We start from the raw sequence: 12,412 nt of genomic DNA, 5'->3' as shown, positions 1-12,412 counted from the left end.
CATTTGATAAATGGAATCCATGACCATTCTCACCTTATAATAGTAACAATGTTGTAAAATCAAGGGCCTTATGGTAAGGAACTGCTAAATTGAAAAGATTGTTTTTAAAAGAATAATAATTACAACCAGTGTACAGTACAGTATCTTTACTTGTAATTAAGTTGCTCAGTGCATATTGTTCTGTTTGCATGGCAAAAACATCAACTGCTGCATTTATAGGATGAAATTGCAATTAATTAGTTGCAATTATTGTTTATCTTGCCTAACAGTATTGTGAAAGACTGTACAGGAGATGATGTAAATCATGGAGTACTGCTAGTTTTGTGCATTGTGATTGCAGTTGAATGTCATGTGATGAAAGTCAGAAGCCATGTGCTGGAATATAGTCATATTTCTCATCATTGTTTTTCTCCAGAAAGCACATCAATTTACAAGTAAGAATGGGAAAATTAACTATCCATCTTGAACACATTTTTGGGACAGTAGACAGTTTTGATGTCATGAATATCTAAAAATTTTCTACTGGTTTTACTACTAGAGAGGCACATTTCCCAGCTTGTTAATTGTTGGTTTGAACAAAATTGTCTCAAAGGCCCATGTTGAGATGAGGCAAAGACCCATTCCTGGCTACTAATTTTGACACTGAAGTAGGATTTTCCTATTCCACACCAATGCAATGATGGATTCCATTCTAACTCCTCTCAGATTGGATGTAGGTTTTACAGGCATAACACATATGTAGAAAAACTCCTATTTGTGACTTTTGTAATACATCTTGTATGTCAGTGATGCATTTTGATTGGTGCATTGCTACTCCAGTCAGTTTCTGTAATGTCATTACTCTGATGACATCATGGTCATCTGATGCTTTTCTGTCAGCTTTCATATAAAAACTTATTGATTATTTCTGTATCAATTACATTTAAAGTTTATACTGAAGTGTTCAATGTAAGCTAAGTTTTAGATGCATTTTCTAAAGTTTAAGCATTTTCAATGTATATTCTGTCATTTTAAATCCTTATTTATACTCTCTTGGTGCAGTGTGTTTCTTGTTATAGCTTTTTGGGGGAATATGAGAAAAATTATCAACTGTGAGTCCTTTATATATGATAGATTATATTAGTCATGTTTGCATTTGCAAATTGGGAGGAGACAGGTATCATTTCTCCTGCAGTAATGGCTTGGTAATTTATAAATTGTGTGAATGTTATATAACGTACTGTAGCACGCTTCACTATGAAGATGGTATTCTCTTGAACCCTTATTGTTTAATATCTGTTATCATAATGTATTACAGGATAGTTTTGTATGGCTGTCTTAACTTAATGTCACTGTTCACACACACATAGCCCCTGTGCTGGTATTGGTGAACATTGAAGGGATCTGCACATGTTTAGACCCAGTACTATCAGACTGGTTGTCCTACTATCCTCGCCAGAAGATGCACAGGATCACAGACAAGGGGTCAAAGGTCGAGGTTGATATGGCACTGGCACAGGCAGCATCACCTCTTCAGGGAAACATATCACAAGGTCAGTATTGAGGTCATCTTTTGTGTTTCGAAAGAAATGAACTATAATGTGTTATAATGTCAAAGAAATAGAGGATGTGTAACATGTCAAAGTAAATCATTTTAATTTTACTCCTTTTTTTCAGCCAATTTTAAAATTGAGAACCGTTGTATTTGGTAAATTTCACACAGGTTTAAATTTTGAAGGTTCCAGGTTTAGAGGTTTCATTTAGAGATGGTACTAAAACTACTGCATTAAATAGGTTTTAATACAAAACATTGAATTAGTGACTGTGATTTTTGCAGGTTTTGTTTATTAGCTTACTTGCATCTTATTTGCACTCAAAACAGTGCCATCCAATTTTCCTGTGACTTAGCTATCATGACAATACCTGCTTCACTAGTTGTTGAGTAACTAAGGCAATGGATTATTTCAGTTTTGTTTGAATATTAATTTCATATCAATTTTGTTCATATTTCGGGGTTCTGAGTGGCTGAGTGGTCTAAAGCGCTCACTTTTATGGATCACTGTCATCTCGCTGCTGTCTCCATTGGTTCGAGTCTCAGATTTGGCCAATATGGGTATGTGAGAAAGCTTGCCAGTAGCTTCTCGAGGGTCGGTGGTTCTTTCCGGGGATTTCCCGGGTTCATCCTCCACCATTAATATTGGCTGCCATGTATAGCCTATAATGTGCTGAAAAATGGTGCTAAACCCTACAACAACAACAACAACAACAACATTCATGTTTCATGGATGGTTACTTCTAGTTACTTGAAGATGTTAAATTTCTCCTTTGAATACGTTCCTAAATCACATTACGTTAGGAATATTAGCCTGCTACCTCGTGAATCCGGCCCTAATAAAAGCCAAAAATCATATTATCCTATGTTTAGATAGAAAATGGCAGTAACTCTTGCCCATTACCTCCACTTGATAACAGCCAGGTGTTGCCAGTTTTTAGGTTTGCTGTGTGCTGAGACAGACAGTGCAATAGCCTCAGACAATCCAGCCCTTTTTTATGTTCCTATGGACCATCCAACATTCACTTTGCTTTTATGGTGCGATTTATCAATCTACTGCAGGTTGTATGCTTTATTTTAAAATTTCTGCAAGTATTTTGATAGATTTGTCACTTATTGGGACTTTGTCTTATAGGACCACCATCCCATCACACTATTGTTGACCTTACACAAGGCCATTATGGGTTAGTGTTCATTTGACTTTATTTGTTTGCTTCATCGGCTATGGAGCTTTTAATAGCAAAATTCTGAATTATTGCTTAATAATTATGCTTAATTTATTCATATTTTATGCTGTTTTGATAGAATTATGGTATTTTTGTTAACTAAGCATGCAGCATAATTTTTAAATGGGGACATGACACTTCACTGATTTGTTAGTTACGACAGTGTTTTAGCAACCTAGTAATTTTTCAACACATCACTAGTTTCTGCTTTAGTTTCTTTGTCTTGTGTCATTTAGTCATATATCAATTAAACATTCCACAGGCCACTTCAGAGCATGGAAGTTTACCATGACTCCTGTTTTGTTTAATATGTTATGTATACATGGTTTCTGTTATGCAGCTTCTTTAGCATGTTGTTACGACAATGTTTTGTTTCAACAACCTAGTAGTTTCAGTATATTATTAGTTTGTACTTGTGTTTCTTGTATTAAAGCATGGTAGCCTACCATAACTCTGGTTTGGTTTATAGTATGTACACATTGTCCCTTCTCTATTAACTCTGCATTGTGCTTCAGATTTAGATAGGACCATATGTTTATGATATGACATGGTCACTGGTATGTTAATTATATCACTGTTTTAGAGACCAAGTATTATCAACCCTCCACTAGTTTCTGCTTTAGTTTGTGACTTTCTGCACAATATTAATTTAATTGATCTATATGCAGTTTCAAAGCATGGAAGTCTGCCATGAATCCTGTTTTGTTGTGTTTTGTATGCATAGTTTCTGATATACAGCATCTGTAATATGTAGTCAGGGCAGTCTGGGCTGCTGAATTAGATGATTTATGCTATTAGCTAGTTAGTCACATACTAATTTGTTAATCTATGCTTTGTTTTCCCTCACCTGTGTCATTTCAGGAGGAATGTTCACTACACGCATGACATGCACATGCACAAAGATCACCATGTTCAGCATTGAAGGGAAGGAGCTAAATATGCAGTGTTTGGTCAGAAAACACATGTACTGCTGTACTTCAGAAAGTGGCAATGGGGAAAAAGAAATAGTTGAGGTTTAGGTCAAGACAAGATGCCTCTGACATTCTTAGTCTTCACCCCAAATTAGCCTCAGTGGCAAGCCTTGTGGGGGGATGCTATAGAATCCCCCCTCTGGCCAGCAGTGCAGGTGGTACCAACAGTGCAGGAAAGGCTGGGGATGCTGGCAGTGATGTAAAGGCTGGCAGTGCTGTCTTTACCGGCAGTGCTGGATATTAGAGTACTCACAGCCTATACTCCAGGGAGAGATCACATCTGGCACAGATACAACTGAGCAGAATCATCAAGGCCACCTGGCATGACTTATGCTCAGCATGAAGCTGAGCCATATGAAAACCCAGCATACAGTAAAGGAGAGGAGTCATAGATAGTCACATATGCACCCACATTGACCCATCATACAATAGTACAATGGCTGTATGAAAATTATTTGAGCTCAATGGACCTCCCTTTTCCCTCAGAAAGGGGAGGGGCTGATCCAGGTCAGTTGTGGAGGGGTTTTGGGTTTCATTCATCAACAGTCAGATCGTAAGATGGATGCCTAATGATAACATATGATATGATTGCTCATAAATGGCATGGGAGCTCGTGTTAAGGATACATTCTCCAATGAGTTACTCAAGAGTGTTGCTTTTGGAATGCAAACAGTAGGTAGAGGCCCATCATCGACTGGAGTCTCTTCACTCTATTCAAGATGAGGAAGATGATGTTATTCCACCTCTGTTAGATAGGGCAAGTATGCCATTAGTCTCAATCTGACAGTTGCATACTTCCTTGTCCCAGTCCACCCTGTCTGCTGCTAGTTTCCAGTCTGCTAACTGCCACACCATTATTAACTCACTGTTCTTCCCTTCGGCCCTCATCAAGCCCTGGGCTTTCACTCACACTAGGGATTGCACCATCTCCCTATCTGGGCTACATCATTTACATTGACAGCAGCACATGGTAAGTTCTATCTACTCAAGGCAGAACGATCTCCCTTCTAGGTCATCTATGACCTTTTCATGAACTGGCCATGTCAGACATCTATACATCTCAGAATTTCATCCATTTGGGCATGAACTTCTTAACCAACAGGAATCTGGCATGTCTCTTTGTGTTTGCGCCCCCATAATCATTGAGTTCATTGAGTCTGTTTCCATCAGGACATAGATTTCATCAGGAGAGTTATTTGCAACTCTTTGGTTATTATATAGCAGCGGACTTGTGCTCACTTTGCTGTCTAGTTAAGCAGTACTTGCCAGCACCCTGGCACCCGTTTCTCATCTTTTTAATCAAGCAGTCCATGATCACACCCAAAATTTGATCATTTCCATGTCAGTGGGGCAATCCAGGCAGGCTGACCATTGGAATCCCGCTGAAGAATTCAAGATGTAAATAACGTAAATGTACTGCATTCAGTACCGACCTGTTGCTGACCTTCACTATTCACTAGTGTTTGCGACACCTAGGGAATGGTCTCTTCACATCAGTATCCTAGAAATGAAGGCTGTCATCAATATCTTTCATTTCTGTAAAGATTAATGTTGGAGTGAAAGGGTCCTGTTTTGATATGACAACACTGTGATGGCGACCTATATCCTCAAGCAGGGAGGTACCTGACCACTTGTCCAGTGTTCTGATTTGGTATTTTCTACATGGATGCAACAATCTCCATATCAACATATGAATCAGCCACCTTCTGGCTGCATGAGTTGCTTCACCAAGAATCAATCCAGAAGGTGTCATATCCTTCACACAGAATGGCCCCTCCATCAGTTGGTCCTCACTCAGAATCACACACTTCAAGGGCATCCAATGATCGACTGCTTGGTGATGAGGTGGAATCAACAGTTACCCACCTTCATCTTCCCTCACAGCAACTTGGGCCATGAGATGCATTGTCAGCCAACTGGGAGGGGTTGTGGGCATCTGCCACCCCACCTAGGGTGCTACAGTTACCGGGTCAGAATGACAAAATGACTCCAAGAGCCCCTCTTTGAGGGCGCAAGCCCTGTATCACCAATCTATATTTCCTGATGATAATACACCCAGGAAGATTTCCCACCAACCTGAATCGACCTTTCTCTTCTTCTACATTCTCAACTTTTACCAGGACAACCTTGTGAGTCAGACAATTCAAACCTTCATTTGTGGAAAGAATCTTGAGAGTAACCATCTATATTGCCCATCTATGTGCCTCTATCTTTCAATTGGATGACTTTCTCTAGCTCTTTTCTTGAAGAAGAAACAGTCGGACCCCAACTGCTACCAAAGACTACCACCCTATGATATTGGACACATTCCAGCATCATGGCAACATGTTTGGGCAGGATAGAGACCTATCAGATCTTTTAGACAAAATTGGTCTCCTTGACCAACATCCCTTATTGGTCTCAAAAGGGATCTAATCTGGGTTTTTTAACATGGCTAGATTTTAACCCCATTGAACTTCTAGCCTACACATCGCTAAAGTCACAATCATACAGACCATTTTTGCTGATAGCTTTAGCTTCAGCAGGTAGGGTAAGAGGGCTGCATGCCCTTATATGTTTACTGAAATTCTCTTCAATTCAGATTGGAGGGTTTGGTGGTTCTCATGATACCATTGGGTTTCATAGCCCAGAACAGATTACCATCTGTTGGTAGTCAACCAGCATCTCTGGTCACTTTGTTCCATAGCCAGGTTGAGAACAGCAGCCATGCAAGATTCTGTTTGTGTTCTCAGGGATCAATGATCTTGGACACATTCCGACATATGGCAGATGTGACATTGGGCATGATAAAGATCTATCAGTTAGACAATTTTGATCTCCAGTGACCAAATTCCAAAAATCGATTGCCGTCCATAGGGAACTGACAAGTTGTCATTCATCCTCTCTTTTCCATAGAAAAGTCTGAGAGTGGCACCCATGCAAGATCCTGTCTGTGCCCTCAAGCACTACTTGATGCGCACAGAGACAAGTCATGGCACAAGCAGCATCTCATCTCATGTAGCTTACTACTCTGAAGTTTTGAGCAATATCTGTGAGACAGAACACAGGATATCATGCTTCACACCCTTTATTCCTGGCTGAAGAGGGTCATATGCTTGGTGTACTCTGATGTCTCACCAGATCAGAGTAGCCTCACCTAAATTAAGGCTCATAAGTCTGTGAGCCACGCTTTCGAATGCCACATTTCAATCTGAGATATTGTAGCTATTGGCTGGCATGCAGAGTCAACCTTCTCAATTTTCCCATTGACAGCAGTTGAATGTATTTTGACTGTGTTCATATGAAAACTTACTGACATCAAATTTCTTCTTTAAATATGTTAACCAATCATCATTTGATAATTTTAGGGAAGATTTCCCTCAGTCAGAACATAACCATGTGATCAGACCCTATTGCATTTATTTCTGTATAAACTGTACAGAGAACTACTGTATGCTAACTTCTGTAAATAGAGTCATGTGCTAAGCAACTAAAGTAAACACTGAATTGTAAGGCATAGACACTGCATGCCTTTAAAATGAAATAAAAATGTTGGGTATATATTTTTTAGAAAATTTAATAAATTGATTTGACAGAATCAAATAACGAATCTTTCTATTTTTTCTGACAATAAATAATTCTTTCTTTGATTAGATTTGAAAAAACAAAGCTGGGAAACTCAAAATCTGCCAAGAAGAACATTAGGGCATTGTAAGCACTTTCACTGAGGCTCATTACAAATGAATTTGAAACTATTGGTAACTGAATATAGTGATTGGGAGGAGATGGGGGTCAAACACTAACATTATAACAATAGCATTCACAGTCCTACAATGTAATACACTGACCTTGATAGTTATGATGTGGGGGATGGTGGGTAAAAATCCTGCTACTCCCTCTTTATAACTTTCAGGATCGATGTCTTACACTGGTTTGACTCCTGTCACTATAACCATTTACAGACGCAGGTAGTCTTAATTTCATTTGTAAGTAGCCCCTGTAGTTAACCTAAACTGTTAACAAGCATAAAAATACATTTAATGAAATGAAAATTGGTTGCTGACATGTCTGGACAATAATGATTCAGCCAAGTCACAATGAATTCATGCTAGCATCAAATCCAAGAGTCATTCATATGTCAAACAAAACAAAACATCCTTTGCTTTGGATATTCAACTTCTACTCAGATCACAGATGCCAATTTAGGTAAAAGATTAAGACCATGCTGTGGAATGTTCAAAACCTTAGATAGCCTACCATTGGTAGACTTCTTTGTTTTATGTTGACATAGCTATTACATTGCAGATGGAGAATCCCCAGTTCTATAAATAGGTATGTAGCAGATGTGCAGAACAAAAATTCATATAAGACTCTAAAAATGATAGAAAATATCTTTAAAACACAAAATAAAAATAAAAGTAAATAAAATTATAAACAATTGCAGTTATAATTGTTTAATTTTGTTTTTACTGAGTTTATGGTGTTAAAAACTGTCAGTTGCCAACTCACAGGAGTCAGACTACATAACACACTTTGGACATTATTTGCTGTGTGAGTCGGCTGTTGACAGTTGATAGCACAATGAACTCAGTAAAAACTAAATTAAACTCTCAAAAATTCCTTCAGAGAACTACTGCTACCTTACAAATCCAGCCTTCCAAGATACTACTTTTAGCTAAAGGGAGGTAAAAGTTGTCTGCCAATTGAGCAGAGTGATCTCCTCTGAGGTATAAGACTTGTGGCAAAGTCTAAGAACCTTTAAGTTACTACTTGCACTTGTTCCAAGAAGCATGCTTTTGTCACAAGAGACTTCACAAAAGCCAGAATCTACTTGGAAGATATACCATTACAAGTTGGAGAAGTTTTTCACTTCTAAGGAAAGTATAATCCATCTATATTTCCAACCTTTTCTATTCCTATATTAACAAAGTTCTGCTTTTACAGTTTGCTAACATTTTGTCGTCATCACACGTTAAGTACTCACATGGTCAGCATAATCAACTTCAGATTAAGTTTGGGCTATAATTATTTTGTATGAGCAAGTCTCTAGCACTTATAAAAACTCCTAATATATATATGCAATTCCATTATGAATGGGTACACATCAGTGAGTTTCTATTCCATGGCATTCATAGTGTTCTGGTGCCAATTTCAATGTGTTATGCTTGTACAGGCGGTCTATGGGCTTTAATTGCCTCATAATGGATATTATTGCACCTGCTTTGTGTTTATCTAATGCGGTGCCTAAGTTCCCATTAATGTGAAGTTATTTTTGTGTGTAATGTAGACACTTGTGTACATTTCTGTATTGCTTCTGCTCTTGTCAGAAAAGTACAGATTGGCTTTCTATTCATGGTTTCCTCAGTTGCATCTTGCTAATGCATGTTTCTATAAGCAACACTTGAGTCATGTTTGTCTGTATAGGCAGTCCATCATATTTAAAGAGCATAAGTCACTCACATGGGTAGATTAAGATAGGTTTGGGCTACAATATCAGTATGTGTGCATGACTTTATGCCCATAAGAAACTCCTTATATATGTATAATTCCATCATTTCTGGTACATACCAGTAATTTCCTTTACCATGTCATACCTAGTCATCTAGTCACAGAATTCCATGCTTCATTTATACTACATGTACAGGCTGTCCTTGACCTTCCCTATAGGTAGCATAACAATTGAGATCATCTGCTATCACTTTTTTTCCCAGGTAACCATCATTTGGTATAGCCCACATTGTATTCATACCTAACATGTACAGGTCCACAGGATTATACATCTCCTTATAGGTGGTATTGTTATTATATTTTACCTGAATGATTTATTGCTTTATTAGACTGTCTTATAAATTTCTGGGTCAACATTTTAAGATTTAGCTCAGCACAGACACTGCATCTAAAAGACATGCGCAGGGCTACAGTTTTGTACATTTTGGTCTATTTTTGTCTTACAAAACACTATGGTGAAAATGCAGAAACATACAGCTCAGGATGAAGAGGTCACCAGTTTGCACATTGACCTTTCCTCAGCAGTAGAATATCTGGCAGACAAGGGAGATAAATCAACTTACCCTTCAGCCACAAAGTACTGGACATTGACACACACAGAAATAGCACCGGCGCCCAAGTCATCACCACAGGACTCCGTATCTTTGCCAACTCCCTCTGTCTTGCCTCCATGGGGTTTGACTTGATTCCTTTTGTGGAACAGTGAGGGACAGAGCTAACAAACAGCCAATTTCTCTTTCACTCAGCAGACATACAGATAGGTTACATGGACCAAACATCTTATAACCCATTGCAAATGACATCCTCCCCACACGGATGGCCTGTTTCCCTTGCAACTGCCCAAGGTCATTATCTAGGGATCACCAAGGGCCAAAACATCCATATTATGGGCTCAGTCACTAACAGCCTGTCTTCCAGTACATCAAACCTGACTTTTACAGATATGTGCAGGGACCAGTCTAACCCTCATACCGTGTTGAGACACTCATTATGCATGTCACTTTGAATAGTTCCTCATGTTTCAGCAGATGTTGCTTCACAGTTCTCTACACTCTGCCATGAGAAAATACTCTTTACTCAGCGAATGTCTCTAGGTCGTGGTTACTAATTCAGTGCATTCTATGAGTTTAATGAGTGACTGACCTTGTCACTCTTTGCCATCTAAGTCTAATTGGGTCTACTTTTTCTACATACCAGTCTTTCATTTTGGAAACTACAGCAGTTGACAATGATATTGTTACTTTGACAAAGCCACACTCCATACATATGGACCAGATAGCCTTTGATGAAATTTGGCAGTTAGTGAGTTTAGTGAGCGAGAGACCTCGCCACTGTTTGCCACCTAAGTGTCAAGCATTATAGGTGACCTGAGCATTACCTAATGCAACCTAGATAATGTTGCTTGTTCTCCATTGCTGTGATCTATTCTACACTATCCAATAGCATGGGAAGATTCAGCTTTCTGAGCCTCCATTGAGTATGTTTTCCACCTTTAACCCCTGGAATTTGGTCCTCCTCCTCCCGCTCCATCAACAACCTGGAGCTACAGCATCTGTTGATCTTGTGATGGAAAAGAAGAGTCCAACTTCAATTAACTTCAATTACTTCTGCAGTCTGGGAAAGTTGGACATTCTGACCTGCCTTCATCGTTAGTTTCTTGGTGGTTCTACCATTGCTACATACCAGTCTTTTATTTGGATATCACCACAGATGGCCTTTGGTGACACTCAGCAGTTAGTGCGCAATATTGTTGCTATGGCCCGATTTTGGACTTTCGTCTGTATGACTATCTTCCAACAGGCAGAACATAGCTTATCTTTTTCCACTCTGAATACCTCAGGGCATTCATTGGAGTCAGTCGCAATAATGGCTCGAGTACTGAATAGAGCCGTTTAACGCACTTTGGACAATGCCGCAACTGCAGCTACAAATTTACAGTTGGTGGAACATGAATCAGTGCTCTCTGCCTGAACTTTCCTGAAGGACCAGCATAAGGCCAAGGTAAGATCACAACCTTTATCTTCTAACCTTCTGTTTAACAGGTAGATTGAAGAAGTCTGCAAACAAAGTACCCAGGAGACCCATGTCCCTCCCTCCCTCAACCACAGTGTCAATACAGTGATAGTATTGGAAATCAATAAAAGTAGCCATGGGCCACTCATAGGACACAAACCTGGAAACTGTCCTATAAAAGCTGCACTCAGTGAAATCCAACGTTCTCGCAAACCAAAGTGGATGTAACACCGAGAGGGTCCTATCATTCATTCCAGACTTTTCTTGGTCCCAAAGACAAATGGCACTCCATGTCCGGTCATTAACCTAACCACCCTCAGTCAGTTAATTCACACCCATCAGATCTGAATGGAAACACCAGAGCATATTGTGATACCATCCATTAGGGAGACTTCGCCATCATTGTGGACTTAAATGGCACATACCTTCATGTCCATATTCACATGGCTTCCAGTGATTTGCCTACAACATCATATACCAGTTCAGGGCACTCCCATTAGGGCTCAGTAGCAGTCCCAGGGCCTTCACTCATCTGATAAATTGAATAATGGGTCATGCCTGGATTATTTTGATGGCAGCAACATCAAGTTACCTGTATGACATCCTGTACAAACATCAGTGGATTAGATCTAACAAAACATAACATTTGTTATCAATCTGGATTTCTCACAAACAAGGAAAAAACATACTAAAATAATTTGTTCACCTAGGTATGGAGTTCAGTATGCAGGCAATATATTTCGTTTCCCTCAGGCATTGAAATCTGAACCAGGGTTGCACCTTTACTTTCAGGGAATTCTATCTGCATGGGAATTCCTTCGTCTACTAGGCTTGGTCAACATAGCAGTGGACATCATGGTCATTGGTCTCCTTTCTATGTGCCTATTGCAATGATTCTTTTGCTCGAATGGAGGCCTATAGTTTACCCACTGGACAATCCTCTCATCATCTGCACACAATTGAGGAACCAGCTGTAGAATTGGGTCAACCTAACTTGGCTCAGGTGGGCATACAAGTACAAATGCCTGAGATTACAGACTGTACCGATGCAAGTACAGAAGGCTGGGGAGCCCACCTACTACCATCTTTTTGGGAAGTCAGTAGTACATGCTTTCCCCGGGAACAACATTTTCATGTCAATAAATTTTGGAAATGATGGCCATCATGAAAGCCTTTCAATGATG

General features: G+C 39.3%; 1 protein-coding gene across 2 annotated transcripts in view; it reads left to right on the top strand.

The window, feature by feature from the left end:
• The window catches only part of LOC149784326 (intermembrane lipid transfer protein VPS13B-like), a 370,899-nt gene that overhangs the window by 106,942 nt on the left and 251,545 nt on the right, over positions 1-12,412 (top strand). For both annotated transcript variants that reach the window (XM_089932368.1, XM_089932367.1), the window contains exon 13: positions 1,350-1,532. In XM_089932368.1, the coding sequence (XP_089788494.1) occupies positions 1,350-1,532 (183 nt within the window). The remainder of the gene's footprint in view (positions 1-1,349; positions 1,533-12,412) is intronic.

Source organism: Sinohyriopsis cumingii, chromosome 14 (genome assembly GCF_028554795.1).
Source record: "Sinohyriopsis cumingii isolate HCF-2022 chromosome 14, ASM2855479v2, whole genome shotgun sequence".
Taxonomy (NCBI): Eukaryota; Metazoa; Mollusca; class Bivalvia; order Unionida; family Unionidae; genus Sinohyriopsis; species Sinohyriopsis cumingii.
The sequence above is the reverse complement of the archived record's forward strand: the minus strand, read 5'-3'. Positions and strand labels throughout refer to the sequence as shown.